General features: G+C 29.9%; 1 protein-coding gene across 1 annotated transcript; it reads right to left on the bottom strand.

Moving 5' to 3' along the window:
* Nucleotides 1–12,248: 12,248 nt before the first annotated feature.
* On the bottom strand, nt 12,249–15,228 carry LOC111288208 (chitin-inducible gibberellin-responsive protein 1-like). Its single transcript, XM_089759664.1, has 2 exons — nt 15,072–15,228; nt 12,249–14,567 (listed from the first exon to the last, which is right to left on the bottom strand). Exon 2 carries the CDS (start codon nt 14,203–14,205, stop codon nt 12,646–12,648), a length of 1,560 nt encoding a protein of 519 aa, XP_089615790.1. The 5' UTR covers nt 14,206–14,567; nt 15,072–15,228; the 3' UTR covers nt 12,249–12,645.
* Nucleotides 15,229–16,087: the final 859 nt, after the last annotated feature.

The following is a 16,087-nucleotide window of genomic DNA, read 5'->3' as shown; positions in this document are numbered from 1 at the left end:
AAAGAAAATCCTTCATAAGAAATTATCCATAGTTTGATCACCTTTAAACATATATTTTGGGCCTATAAATCTTTTTCTTTCAAAACCTCAAACCTTAACCTACATTATAAGTTTTGTAAAGTTCATTTTGATTAAGAATAGATACTTAAACTAAAAAGCATTTTTTGTTAGAAGTCATCATAATTGACGAAGTATTTGCCTCTTCTTTCTTGTGAAAATTATCCTTTTTAGCCATAAGTCCATTTTGAATAATTTTGAATTCTTAAATGCATGATGAAACAAATGAGAAGAATAGAAAAATGTATGAAAAATGAAGCCAAATTGTGGCCCTAGGGTGAAAACTCCAAAGAGTTAGTTTAAAGAAAATTTGAAAACTTTGAGGCCAATTTTGATCCCAAATGAAATAAGAGAAACCCATATAAAGCAACCCAAGCTTTTGAAAGATCTAAGAATGTCATTGTCTTAAAAGTTTGAAATCCATTACAAAGATTAATTGTGAAAATTTGAGCTTTCTGCTTCCATTTCTAAATGTCCTCTCAAAATCTTAAACCTATCATGGCTATTATTGGCATTTATCAAAATGCCACACCTGGAAACTAAAAGAATCTAAAAGTTTGATTGCATTTCGAAAAGATTTTAAAAAGTTTGAGAAATTTATAGATTTAAAAAATTTATGCTTAATTCATGTGCCTAAATGAAAATTTATTTATTTTCCTTATCAAGTTGTAAGACATTGATAAACCAAAACTTAATGTGATAAACCATTTTATCTGTTTAAAAGTGGGAAATTGTTACCTTTTTTATCTGTTTTAGTAAACACCAATTCTCAAAAGACTTAAGAGTCATATTTTTACAATATTTCATCTTCTTTAATCATGAAATTTAGTCGTGTGAGGGAATTTTGTAATTCAATTTTGAACTATTTGTTTGGCATTTTTGTAAAGAGTAGAGAAATCAATTACATAGGTATGTTTCTAAATGAGTAAATATTTTTTTTATTTTTGATATTTGAAAATAGGATTAAACAAATGATTATTTTGCATTTCTCTATATAAACTATGGATCATATTTATGAATGAAATGAGAAATTGGATTATGTTTAAACAATAATTTTATGATAGCTACATATTTACATCTTTGAGAAATGGAATCATCAATACCAGAATTAATTTTATGGCCCTGGCTAATGGGTAATAGTAGTTAGCATAGACATGATTATACAGCTCTACTAATAGGTTATAGTAGTTAGCATAAGGTCCTCACTAGCTGGTTATTATAATTAGCAATGATCATAAGGATGTAATTATCGATACAGCCAATGTCACAGATTATAACAATGACCATAACTAAAGATAAATGAATGATAATGATAATTTATGTTAATTTTTAAAGATTGATCCATGATTTGGTTTAAATACGACATTTAAATGGTAACATATTTTACAATGATTTATGAATTGACCTATTTGATATTAATTTATGATTTATAAAATGTTTGACACAATGATGATTTTTGAAATGTTTTGACATTATAATTTGATAAATGTTTTTGAATAATCTATATGATATATATGTAGAGATCTAAACCTAAATCTATAAGGCACCATTTATTAGATAAAACCATGAGACTTTAGGGTCAAAGCGAATAATAACTTGCAGGTTAGGTGCAAGTTTTCACAAATGGTATCAAAGTGAGAATCAATCAGCGAAAATTAACTGCTACATCGTGGGAATCATTAAGTGTTATATGGTGGGGTCATGGGAGTTACTAAGTGTTACACGATAGGAAACCATCTCTAGAATCCTAACGTTTGGTGTGATATTGGTCTTATAGTTGGACTTGAATTAATAGAGACGTCAAGTTTTAAAGGTTGGGAGATCGTGATGCCTCCAATCCTACATTAGAAGAATGTATAGATATAGTATGATATATTTGTGGAGACTTGCATATAATCTGTGATGTGTTATTTGCTTTGACCCAAAAGTATCATGATTTTATCCTCTAAAATACACTTCACGAATGATTTATGAATTGATATGTTTGAATTTTTGGAGACCCACCCTGTGGAGACCTGTACCCTACCTATGAGATATTATCTATTTTGACCTAAAGGGATCACAGTTTTATCCCACAAAACGTGTCTTGCAAGTTTATGTTTAGATCTCTACATATATACATATTATATCCACACGTTTTTTCAATGTGGGATTGAAGGCGTCACAATCTCTCCACCTTTAAAGTTTAGACATTCATATCAAGCCAAGTCCAATCATAGGACCAAGATCAAACTTAACATTCTTATCAATCTGAGTCTAACCACAGGATTAAGATCACACTAAATGTTGTAATTCTACAGGTGGTTCCTTATCATGTAGCATTTAGTGAGTCCCACGATATAACATTTAGTTTCTGCTGATTGGTAACCTTGCCTAATATCATTTATGGAGACTTACACCCAATCCGTGAGGTATTATCCACTTTGACCCAAAAGTCTCATGATTTTGTCCCACAAAATGAGCCTAGCAAGTTTAAGTTTAGATCTTTACATATGTATCATACTATATATACATATATTGTTTCAATATTGGATTGAGAGCGTCACAATGTAAAAGAGAAATTACAATTACAAAAAATTTTGCAAATGCAAAATAAGTTTTGATTTACGAAATAAAATATTTTTCACTAAAAAACAAGTCCTTTAAAAAGATAGATTTTTTCTTAAAAAAAAAAAGGAAAAATAAACTTAAGTGAGAATAAATGAAATCATTTTTCAATGATAAGGTGAATAAATGTATGTGATATTAGGGCAAAAACAAATGTGAAAAAGAAAATATTTCTTTTTGAAATAAGAAGATGTTCACTCAAGATGCACTCGAGAGTAATAAGAATATGATGGTTTGTTTTTTTGAATTTGCCATTAAATATAGAGTGGGTGCTAATCATATATATGTTGCATGATTGGATCTAAAAATGTAAATAAAAATGAAAATAAAAAGAGAACGGAGAGAAAGAATGATGGAATGGAAAGAAAAATCTTTTAGAAATAATATAAAGAATGATGTTACGATGAAAGAAGAATAATCGAATGATTTGGAATTGAAAAGAAAAAAATTTTGCAAACTAAAAAACAAGGATACTTTTTAAACATATACATCCCTTGTAAGGAATTTTGCACTTGCATTCGCAAAATGCATTTGCATCGTGAAAAAAAAAAAAAAAACATTTTCATCATTGGTAAAGATATTTGTGTTTGTGTCATTAAAAGGGCATCTACACCATTTTTAGTCCATGTATTCGCATCATCTAGTAAGCATTTGTGCAAAGTTTAATGGTTAGATCACATCTTTGTAGACTGCATTTGAAATTTGCATTTGCATCTTAGCAAAGTCATCTGCATTTATATCATTAAAGTAGACATTTAATGGTTAGATTCACATTTTAGTAGAGTGCATTTGAAATTTGCATTTGCATCTTGGCAAAGTCATTTGCATTTATATCATTGAAGTAGATATTTGTATATTTGCATTTGCATCATTGTGATTAATCAACTCATTTGTCAATTTGCATGCTTTGGAAAGAAATGAAAGAAAAAATGTCTCTATGAAAATTTACAATGTTCATGAAACATTTTAGAAGAAGGGATTGTAAAGAAAAAATGAAAATGAAATTTAACAAATGAAATATTGAGATGGGCAAAAGATTTGAAAGAAAATTTCTTGAGGTGAAAGGTGATGAGTTTGTAAGATATGAAGCTTAGAAATTTTGGAATTGGAAAATTTTCAAACTCGAAAAAGAACCATTTTTAAAACAAAAATGGTTCTAATCATGATAATGAGATGATTTAAGAAATAAAAAATGATGAGATTTTTAAAGTTTCAAATCATTTATTTATGAGGAGCCATTTTCAAACCAAACTTAAGTTTCAAAGCCTCTATTTATATGAAGCCATTTTTAGATCAGATTTTCAAAGTTTCAAAACCTTTGTTTATAAGGAGCCATTTTTAGACCAAATTTTTAAAGTTTTAAAGCCTCTTTTTAGAGGAGCATTTGTAGATATTGGGATTTGCAAAACCTTTGGGTATAATCTCTAAGTCTTTCGAGCAAGATTTATAAGTCTTTCGAGCTAAATTTGTTTGAGTGTTGAGATTTGTAAAACCTCCATGCATAATCTTTAAATCCTTCAGACAAGATTTATAAATTTTTTGAGTTTAATCTATTCTGGTATCGAGATTTGTAAGACTTTCATGCATAGTCTCTAAATTTTTCGGACGAGATTCGTAAGTCTTCCGAACTAAATATATTTTAATATCAAAATTTGTAAAACCTTTGAGCATAGTCTCTAAGTCTTTTAAGCAAGATTCATAAGTCTTCCGAGCTGAATCCGTTTCACTTCAAGCAAGATTCGTAAGTTGAGATTTGTAAAATCTACTGTCATAATCTCAAAGCCTTCCAAGCAAGATTTGTAAGTTAAGATTTGTAAAATCTTCCAACATAATCTTGAAATCCTCTAAACAAGATTCATAAGTCCTCTAGTATAATATTTTAAATTTTTAAAGTTATAAAACCTTGATTTAGAAAAGCATTTATAGGTATTAAGATTTATAAAACCTCCGGATATAATCTTTAAATCCTCTTTGCAAAATTTGAAAGTCATCCAAACAAAATGTTTTAAATTTTTAAAATTGTGAAGACTCTATTTAAAGGAATATTCATAAGTGTTAAGATTTGGATGACCTCTTAATATAATCTTTAAGTCTTTTAGGCAAAATTCATAAGTTGATATTTGTAAGACCTTCGAGCTATCTTTTGGGCAAAATTCTTAAGTCATCGAGGCAAAATATTTTAAATTTTTAAAATTATAAAGTCTTTGTTTGGAGGAGCATTCATAGATATAAAATTTATAAGATCTAAAAGTATAATCTTTAAGACCTCGATTATTATACATACATACATACATATATTATTATTATTATTATTATTATTATTATTTTAAAAAGTCAAATTTTTTCAAAGGGCTAGCAATTGAAATAAAGCTGCCAATCATCCTCCAATTGCCAAAAATTCAGGGATTTGAATCCTTGAAAACTTGGGATTTGATCCCAATTGAGCTCTTCATATAGAGCTGATCTTACAAACAAATGGAGGGGCTGATTTTGTTAAAAAAACCTCTACTAAAATTTTGGCAACACACTTTTAAACCATCGTCCACCACCACACACTTTCAATTTAAACCTTTACCACACCCCACCGAATAGTCCAAAAGGCAATGACCACTACCCAAACCACCATCCCAATGCCGAAATCAGAAACTAACACCACCCTAACGACCCAAACACCAAAACCCAGCCCCTAACCATCATTGTCTCAAACCTTTACCACAAAAAAATCCCAACCCCTTCAAGAGCCGAAACCCACCACCACCATTAACCTTTAACCTATCTGCCGAAACCCACCGAAACACAAAGGAAAAAAAAGTCATCATCCCCTTTCAAGGAACATCAGCAAAATACACACAACAAAACAAAGAAAAATCATGAAAAACAAAAAAAAAAAAAAAAAGAAAAAAAGAAACTCCATCTCGAGGTTTGGACTGTGTTTTAGGGAGATTTGAGAGTTCAAAACCGGTATGGAGGGAGGTCATGAGGAGGAGAAAAACATACTAAAAGGTGGGACTGTTTGGAGTGATGTTAGCCTACCTTTTGGAACTTGACAGTCGTCATTTGTGGCTTAGATCTAAAAGAATCTAGAAAGTTTTTGACAAATATAAGTTGGAAAAGGGAAAGAGGATGAAGAATGTAGCTGGGGGAAGAATTTTAGAGGCTGACTGGCACCAACTAGTGCAGATCGGTGGCCAGTACGATGGTTTTCAGCAACAAGCACTGTTGAGTAGCCTGCCTCGGTTGTTTTTTGAAGAGAGATTTGGAGATTTTTTTTTAAAGAAGTGGTGAGAATGAAATAAAAAAAATCATTGGCTTTTATAAAAATAAAATAAAATAAAAAGTAGGATTCAAATCCAACCCAGGATTCCTGCGCCCACCGTTCCCCCCAGCTTCTGTCAATAGCCTATGACGTGTCCAATCAAACCGTTGCCAATCAGACCGAACCAATTGAATGTCACTCAGCAGCTAAATCGGTAGGACGAACCCCACTTGAACCTGACTGGATATCACTGAACCGTTGATCAAGCTTTGACCAATCTTTTTAGGTTTTTTTATATATTTTGTTAAATTATTTATTTGTTCCTTTATGCATATTTAAATTTTAAATTTTTAAAGTAAATAGTAAAAAAAAAAAAAGGAAACAAGTGTTAAAAAAATCTAAAACAAAAATGAAAATCTTATGAGAGAGAGATATTAAAGAAATTCACATAGTAATTCTTTAAAAATCTCTTGAAAAGTATTTTTTAAAAATATTATCAAAGTATTAAAATATTTAAAAATATATTTGATACAAAAAACTTTTCATTTACTTATTTTTTAAAATTAGAAAAATAATAAATAAGAAATAAGAAAAGAAAAGATTTTTTTCAAAAAATAAGATTACATATAATCATGCATTAATATTACTTGCATTAATAAATTAAAAATTCAAACCTCCAAATATAGGATTCCAAAAAAACCTTAGTATTGATTCTTAAGAAGTTCTTAGGTGAAATTTTTTTTTCTTAATATTACTAATGTACTAAAATATTTTGAGAGTATTTCAATAACAAGTTTTGATTTATTTTTCAAATAAAATGAAAGAATAATTTTTTAAATAAAAAATAATTTTATAAAGGAAATGAAATTTTAAAAAAAACTAAAATTGTTATAAATAAAGAAAGTCAAGAAAATTAATTTTAAATATCAAGATTAAAACGACTTTTACCAAGATTAAAAGATAATATAAAATTAATTAATATTATTTTTAAAACATGTGCTGTAAGGGTGTTAATTTTTTCCTATACATAATCGTACTCTTGAATTCATTTTTAGTTTCAAAAATTGAACTTGTCTTTTTTATAAACTTTAAATTAGTTTTAGGATTTTATTAAAAATATAATTTTGTAAGTGCGCAATCACAAGTAACAAAAAAATATTGGCGGTGGCTTCCTCGATTTTGATTTGATTTCTTAAAATTTTTGTCTAACGATCCCCAAAACCATTATAACATGTTTCAAGATATCTTAATTAGGCCTAGTTTAATATTGATATTGAAAGTGGTTTTTTGTGTTTAAAAGCTGTTTTTGAGCCAATCTCAATGTTAAACAAAAAATTATAGCTTTTCAGTTTAAAATTTTGGTTTTGCAATCCAAATCAAAAAACTACTTAAAAGGTGTTTTTGTGGTAAAAAAATATTTTTTAGATAGAAAATCACCATATTACCCTATATTTCCAATATTTTATTATTTTATATATATTTTTTTAGACATTTCAATTATTCACAACATTTTTTTACAATAATACTAGACATTTAAAATTTTTAACCATACTTTTCTTATCACACTTTTTTCAACTCAAACTTTTTCTAACCATAACAATAATGCTAAATTCGTCCTCAATAAATAATGACAGTACCCCATTAAAATTTGAAAAATATGTAATTTAACAAATAATGCTAATCCTCTTCATAAAAATTCGAGACATATATAGATTATTTCAACTCTCATATTAAACCGTAAAGAAGAGATTTTAATTAATCTTAATCTCTACCAAACAAATTTATTTGATTTTTTTATTTATTCAATTTTAGTTCTTTTAAAAATGATTTTTTAAATATAACTATATATAAATCAATTGAATTAATTTTTAAATTTTTGAAATTTTGCACAAGTGCAAGCAAACATATATGCAATTGAATCTTTCTTTTTGAAAAGATAGGACATAGTTCTAACCCACGATAGATAAGATGACAAAGAGTGGGTCAATTAAGAAAGATTAATAGTAATAATAATTATTATTATTACAATATTCAAAGAATATTTTGTGTTAAAAAAGTGCTTTTTAATTACAACACAATATTTTTTCACGGAAAATGTGGATGGTACATAGACATTCAATTATAGGACTACGATTTTACTTCCTTGGTCATCACTTCCTTCCATTTTTTTCATAAACATCCCTACTCGAAATTCATCTTATTGAAAATGCAATACAGCTTATATTTTCTACTTTGAAATTCAATTTACAATAGGATTTTATAAATATTAGTTTTCATGAGCCTTATCCCTTGCAAATTGCACTAATAATTTAATTGCAAGTTATGCTTTTGCTTTTTGTTGATCTTAATTAGTATTTTATATTATATTATAGATGTAGCTAGATTCATGGATAAATATGTTTTCTCTCTTTTGCTAGTGTTTAGTGTTAAAATAATGAAATAATTCATGCTTTTCACGAGCAATTATAACTTTTATTGATTTCTATTATTTTAGTATCCAACACAACTATTTACGAATTTAGAAGCTTTGATTCTTTTTTTTTTTTTTAATAATCTCTTTGATTCTATTTTTTAGCAAGCACAATTAAAATATGGATATGAAAATCTTAAAAATTTTTACACATGATTTCTATTTTTTTAGCAAGCGGATTAACATTTGATTTAATTGCTTCCTTAGGTAATGAATTCCCAGAAATTTGAGTAAACTCATAATCAAATATTACATTCATATAATCAATTATGACATCACTTAATAACCAAACCAACTATTACATCATTAAATAATTTATTAATAAATTATAACTTAACTAAACAACAAAACTCACACACAATAAGACTTAAACCTATGATCTTAAGGTTTTAGGACCTTCTCCTCATCATTAAGCCACCTTAAGGTTTTAAAACCTCCTCCTTGTTACTAAGCCAAGGTCTCATTGGTGTATTGTAAGGATTAAAATTTGAAAAATATGTAATAAAACAAATAATGCTAATCCCCTTCATAACAATTCAAGTTAGATATAGATTGTTTCAACCCTTATATTAAACCAAAAAGAAGAGATTTTAATTAATCTAAATCTCCACCAAACAAATCTATTTGATTTTTCTTTTTTTTTTTTACTTGTTCAGTTATAATTCTTTTAAAAGTGATCTTTTAAATGTGATTATATATAAATTAATTGAATTAAATTTTGTATTCTCGAAATTTTGCAAAAACTATCTACATGCATACATATATACAGTTGAGTCTTTCTTTTCCAAAAGATAAGGCATAATTTTAACCCACAATAGATACATGACAAAAAAGTGGGTCACTTAAAGAAAGATTAATAGTAATAATAATAATTATTATTACAATATTTAATGAATATTTTGTGTTAAAAATGTTTTTTAATTATAAAACAATTTTTTCATGAAAAATGTGGATTGTACATAGACATTCATTGGACTACGATTTTACATCCTTGCTCATCACTTCCTGCCATATCTTCTTCATAAGCATTCCTACTCGGATTTCATCCTATTGAAAATGCAATACAACTTATATTTTCTACTTTGAAAATCAATTTCCAATAGGATTTTGTTTATACCTATGTATGTTAGGAATTTAACCAGTGACAGAATCCAAAATTTTTTTAAAATGTCCAATTATAATATAAATAAAAATCCATTGACATATTTATTAATTTTGTTGATGTAAAATGTGTTCATGGAAAATTTTAGGGATGTTTAATGAAAAATTTTCCTTTAATTTTTTTTATTTTTTTAATCTCTGGGGTGTTCATTAAAAAAATTTAAAAGTAGTCAGTGAAAACATTTTCTTCAAATTTTTTCATTTTTCAATTTTGAGATGTCTATAAATACCCTAACTTATAAGGTGGATCGCCACTGGTTTCAACTTGACAGAAAAGGAAACACTAGACTGCTTAGTCTCATGCCATGAACAACCATGCACGTTTGTCATGCCTTGCCAACTTTTTCTTAGCCATTTTCCTGGGAAAGTTGTTTAAATTTGTAGGAAAGAGACAAATTTTGGATTTAGCATAACTTAATCTCCATATTTTCTATCTGTAAGGATTAATCCAAGAATTTTTCTTCTCTTTGCCGATCAGATTTTTGTGGGAAGTATACTTTCAATTACATTCTGATAATTCTAAACACACGATATGAAAATAATATTAAAAATATAAAAATAATATCATTTAAAATTTCAAAAAAATCATATACGCAAAAACAAAAAAAAAATTATTTTTATATTTAATATATTAACATAAATTATAATAAAATAATTTTTATATTTTACTTGTCTTAAACACTAAATATACATACAAATACACTATGTACTTCCATATAAAATGCACTAGGTTGACATTTAAATGTATGTCCTTAAAATCTTTGAAAAAAAAAATTTGTATTTGGTTGAGATTGAATAATAATTATAAAATTTTACTAAAAATAATTATATTTTAATATATGCCATATAAAATATTAGCCAATTCCAATAGGTTTTTTTTTTTTTAATATATTCACAACGTATAAACTATCTATAAAAATCATCCCCAAAGTCTTAGATGTTAACAGCTATCTTTGACAATGAAGGACTACATTAACCTGACTAACATCTTCTCTGAAATGATCAAATCCAACCTAACTCACATTATACGACCATGAATCTCCTTCTCTTAAAACATCCATGGAAGCATAAGCTTATTCAATTTCGAAAGCAAGCTCATTTCTTTCATTCTGTAAAGCTCTAAAACTTCTTGGAGCTTATCAAAACGAACATAATCTAAAATCATTGTGGTATGAAAATTTATCTCTCTCAGGCATTTCATCAAATAACTTCTTTACTTCTTTAAGCATTCCCATTTTCACATACCCAAAGTCCAAAGTATTCCAAGAACACAAATCCTTTTCACTCATTTCAAATACTTTTAGGCATTTGACAAACTCTCGTATTTTGCATACATATCTAAAAGACAGTTCCAAATAACTATCCCAAGTAAAAATCTACAAAATTTGTGTTGGTGGACATTTTTGCCGTCCGTAAGAGCTTTGTTCTGGTAGCAAAATTGAATGAGAGTTGAGTAAAGAGAAGCTGGAAGTTTTTCAATTTGATTAAGGATTTGAATTGGTAATTTCAAACGTTTTTGGTTGCATAAATTGCATAATTGATTTAAGAGATTGTCTTTGCTGTTTGGTTTGAAAATTGTATTTTTTGCTGGAAATGCATATGGGTTTGGGTTTGAGGAGAAAATGAAGAAGAGATTTTGTTCTAGTTTGGTGAAACAAAGATAAAGAATGAGAATTTGAGAAAATTTTGCTATATTATGCAGTTTTAACTATGGTGATTTACTATTTTAATTAATAAAATATAATTATATTAATATTAATTCATATATTAAAAATAAACAAAAAAATAAAATCTATTTAAATAATTATTATTTAATATAATTTAATTTAAAATTATATTTAACAGTCAATTTAATATAAATATTTATAAAAATAAAATTCTTGGACGAAGCGAGGGGCATCAACTAGTTAATTATAAATATAACCAAAACATAAGCTATCAAGTCAATTAGAGTTTTTCTAATTGACTTCACAACCAACCATACCATGTCAAATTAAATTTGATGTTAATACTCAACTACCTCTTATATAAATTTAGAAAGAATTTGTTTTGTATACGTTATATATGTAATTTTTTAATTCCACAAACAGCTTAAAAACTGATATATGTTTCAATTTTTTTATTAATTAATTTTTTATTTTTTAATATATATTAAAAGGTATGTATCATTCTGTCATTTCGCTTGTAAAATTTAAAATTTCTATTAAAAATAAATAAAATATAAAGAATTCGTTTTTTTATGCACTATCAGCTTATTTTTTTAAACCCATATTCAATTCTTTTTTAATTAATTTTTTATATTTTAAACATATCATAAAAAGTACATATCAGCTTAAAAGTTTGCAGGGCCTTTTTCTTGTCATTGAAAAGGCTTCGATACCACGTAGGTTAAAGTTATTAAATGTGACCAGAAAAAGAAAATTAATGAAATGAAAGCATGGGTTGGGGAAAAGACGTGTTTTTGTTGGAAAATGGGTTGGGGCAGTGAAAAATACATCCTTTGCTGTATGGTCAGACCATTCATTGTGCATGCAAGATTGGCAATGGATATGCTTGATAAAACTCAACAGTCCAATGGCCAAGCAAAATTTTTTGAGCTGAAAACCACTGAAAGCTTCTGTCTTTGTTCTAAAATATACTAATGCCCAATGCTAACATAGATCATTAACATGAAACTGTAAAAAAGATGAGGAGCAATTGCAAGAAAAAGAATGAATAAGAAGCTATTCTGTATTCTCTCTCTATCCTGTATGGTACCAGGTATACATGTTGGCCATGTTACATATATTGAATCATAAAAGAGAAGAGAATGCGTTCCTGGATATTCTTATACATCCTGCATCGAAAGGTACATCGAATCCTATAAAAGAATGAATAAAAGGAACGAGACGTGGTGATTGCCTAATGGTAAAGGAAAATTATCAGAAAATGTCACCTTGTTGGAGTATAAGGATGTTATGCAACATCAATCAACATATCCGATAGCTGATACTACGGTGTCATCATCCATCGGTACCATAGGACAAAGCTATCTATCGTCTGTAACCTATAAAAAAAATGAACTGATTATTTCTATACCACCTTTGTATGCATCTCAGGTGTCACAGTGCCAAGCAGAAGCCGATATGAGGTTCCTATTCTTCCATCCCAACAACATGGCACCATCCTTCTCGACCAGCGTGTAATGTTTAGAGTAACACCTCAGCAGGCTTCTTATCACAGAATTGACATAAGAGCTTAATGGGTATTGTTGGAATCCTGCCATTGTTAGCCTAGACTTCCACTTACCAAAGAGCTCATGGCGCTCCACCCTCTCCTTTCCCTCACAAGCAATGACATTCACAATATCCCTTGCCAGGCAGTGCTGCTCCACATTAATTCGCTCCTTTCTGTCCCTCGGGAATGTCTCATCAATGGACTCAAACATTGCCAAGTAGTACTCCAGAGCCTCTACGAACCTTGGGAGGAAAGGGGCTGTGTTTGTGTTTGATTCTTGCTCTACCAATGTGATAACCTTGGGAAAAAGTGACTTCACCATTCGCAGAAGCACATCCCTAGGATTGTTCACATCAACGCTCTCATCAGGCATGTGATGAAGCTGCAGAGGGAAGTTGACAGCCAGAGCCTCCCCAGGCCTGACATCAAGCATGTCTCTCGAGACATCTGGTGCAAAAACTCGCACTCCTTGAAACTCAACTGGTATACTGAACTTCTTAGATAGTGCTGCCAAACATCTTTCAACAGCTTCCAACCCACCACCACGTGCATATTTAGAAACAGGATCATCAATTCCTGTTATCCGGACATGAGGAGCTCCACCCGGTCTGGCTGCAAGCGCTTGTAAGAGGGTCACCCATTGTGTTCCCTGAGCAATCTGAAAATCGATGATGTGGATGCGATCTTCAGTTCTGCATGCTTCAGCAATGGCTCCATTAGCTGCCATGTAGCCAAACTTCAAGTACGGGCAGATTTCATACAGGATCTGCATGTAGGAAAGCAAGTCCTTGTCTTCAGGCTCTCTGCAACGAAGGGCACGATATATTTTAGACCCTGATGCCTCCTTCCTTGCTACCAACCCTTCTACCATGTAAGCACCAAGACGCTGGATTGGTTTTCCACAGACAGACACAGCACCCCTTGCCTTCGCAATCAACTTATCAAATTCATCCATATTGTTTTCAGAGAGAGCTTTAGCACACGCAATCAACAACTGCTTCAGATTGCCTGGTGGAGTACCCTGCAAAGACAAATCCTCTATTGCTTTCTGACGTTTCTCAAAGTGAGCAACTTCAGTTGACTGCCTATGCCTAGAGACAAATGAAGTGTGAGGCTGAAGCGCAAAACATCCTTGGCGCTCCTGAGTCAATGCCATAGATCGCTGACCTGTCGTCTGTGGGCTACTACTTTCTCTACGGGAAACATTTGGGGTGGTTACTTCTTCATCCTCATCAGGTGCCATAATTGCAGTTTCTAATTCCTGCAACATGTATATTATTTTGTGGCTAGAATTTGCATCCTGAATATAAGAAGTTCTACCAGAACAGAGTGGTATGCTTTCGCGCCTGCAGTCAAGAGAGGGACTCAATCGATGGAAATAAGTGTTAGATTCAAGTGAAGAGTTACGAGAAGGGCTTAGCCCCGAGAGATTTTCCATGGAGCTATGCTACTCCTGGCTGTCATTGAATGTGGTGTTGGTATCACAATCAAATTGAGTCCAAAGGGTGCATTGGTTGAGTTTCCAATGTCAGATTTCAAAGAACCAGACAGCCTACTAGGGACTGACGTCTGAAGGAACAGTTGAATAAGAGATTGAGAAGGATAGGCCTGCACCAGTCACCATAACTGAAAGCTGGCGTGAGTCCATGCTATGAGTTTAGCATCAGCTTTCCAACGTGATGAAAAGATCTCAGAAAATTTATCCGCAGTTAACCAGGATAGCCAACGCTTTCGTCACAATGCCTACAAGAAACTTCAACACTATAATAGAAGTTATACCTTCAGGAAAACAAAATTGACCTGCAAAAGCAATGCAAAAAACAGTTAAGCTTTACGTGTTAACATTTTGTAATTGACAACAAAACTCAAACTGAAAGAGCCTAAATTGTCATGATAAAAGAGTTGAAGCTTAAAGCAAGTCTCGTTTTTCATATATATAATTTGGTTGCCAAAACAAGAGAGCTAAAATTTACTTTAAAGAACCCAGAAAGAGAAAATCTTTAATAACATTTTCTAGAGAAAACTAACCAAGTTTCCCACGAAACAAACACAACTTTTGCTTACAAAGTACTAATTTACACTAAAATCAAAGCATTTAAAGTACCAAACTTTCTTCAATCCATATACAAATCACCTAAAGCTCGCTTACCCTTTTTCATTTCCCAGAAAACTAATGCAAACCAAAATTTAAACCCAGAAACAAATACAAAAATCCAATTGAAATAAAAACCAATTGGTCCCCAAAGAGTTCAAAAAGAAACACGAAGAAAAAAGCCAATTTAACAGTAAAATTTGGAAGTTCACCTGGAAATTCTTGTTTCTCAGGAATCAAAAAACAAAACCCAAAGCTCTAAAAAATAAAAAAGAAAAAAAAGAAAAAGAAAATCCTCTTCTCCCCCCAAAGTTTGGAATTGAAGAACAAAGCAGGCAACAGTCCTATATTTATAGGAGAGAAAAAACGGTGTAACAGGATTTGTAACGGAACTGTTTTAAAATTATTTGGGAAGTCGTTTTTGTACTGCGAGAGCTAACGACGTGAAAACAAAACTAACGGCCGCCGACATTGCGCACACGTTCGACAACATTCTTCGGTAGTTCCCTTTTTTTTTTTAAATTTTATTTTTCTTGAAATGCTTTGCAAGTGACAAACGCTGTCCCCACGCGCCTCCCTAGACCGTGTACAATCAATTTGATAGTGATGAACACACTTAGCAAAATCAATCTTAGTTATTTATGACTTCTTCAAACACCAGTCATGATTTTCACATGTTATATAATTATCAACGAAAAGTATGGTTAATGTTCTTTGACTAATTATTTTTTAAATACAAAAATAAATACTCCGTCCGCCCTAAAATTAATTAAGTTGTATTAATTTTTATGAAATTTAAGAAAAAAATTTTAACTTTAATGTATTAAATATTAAAATTAAATTTTTTATAAAATTAAAGTTTTATAATTTTTAATGTTAAAAAATAAAAAAATTATAAAAATTAATTTTAAAATATAAAAAAATAAAAATTTTAGATGTTCTTAAAAAAAAAGGATATGATTTTAATCACTCTCGCACTAAAAGATGGCTCCGATACTCACTGTTGAGTCGGCATCAAAAGGAATTTAATTTCTCAAGAATCGGTCATAGAAATGAGAAAGAAAACACATATTTCACTTAATTTAGTGAAACAAAACAATATAAGAAAAAAAATGTTAGTGAAAATTGCAAAACACCAAAGAGGAAAAGAAAGGAAAATGACATAATTGGCCGGCTCTCTGCTATCGTCACGTGGGAAATGCAAAGCTGGAAAGGGGAAGACTGAAGG

Source organism: Durio zibethinus, chromosome 4 (genome assembly GCF_047325235.1).
Source record: "Durio zibethinus cultivar Kanyao isolate XHJ-2024 chromosome 4, ASM4732523v1, whole genome shotgun sequence".
Lineage (NCBI taxonomy): Eukaryota > Viridiplantae > Streptophyta > Magnoliopsida > Malvales > Malvaceae > Durio > Durio zibethinus.
This window is presented reverse-complemented; position numbering and strand designations above follow the sequence as displayed.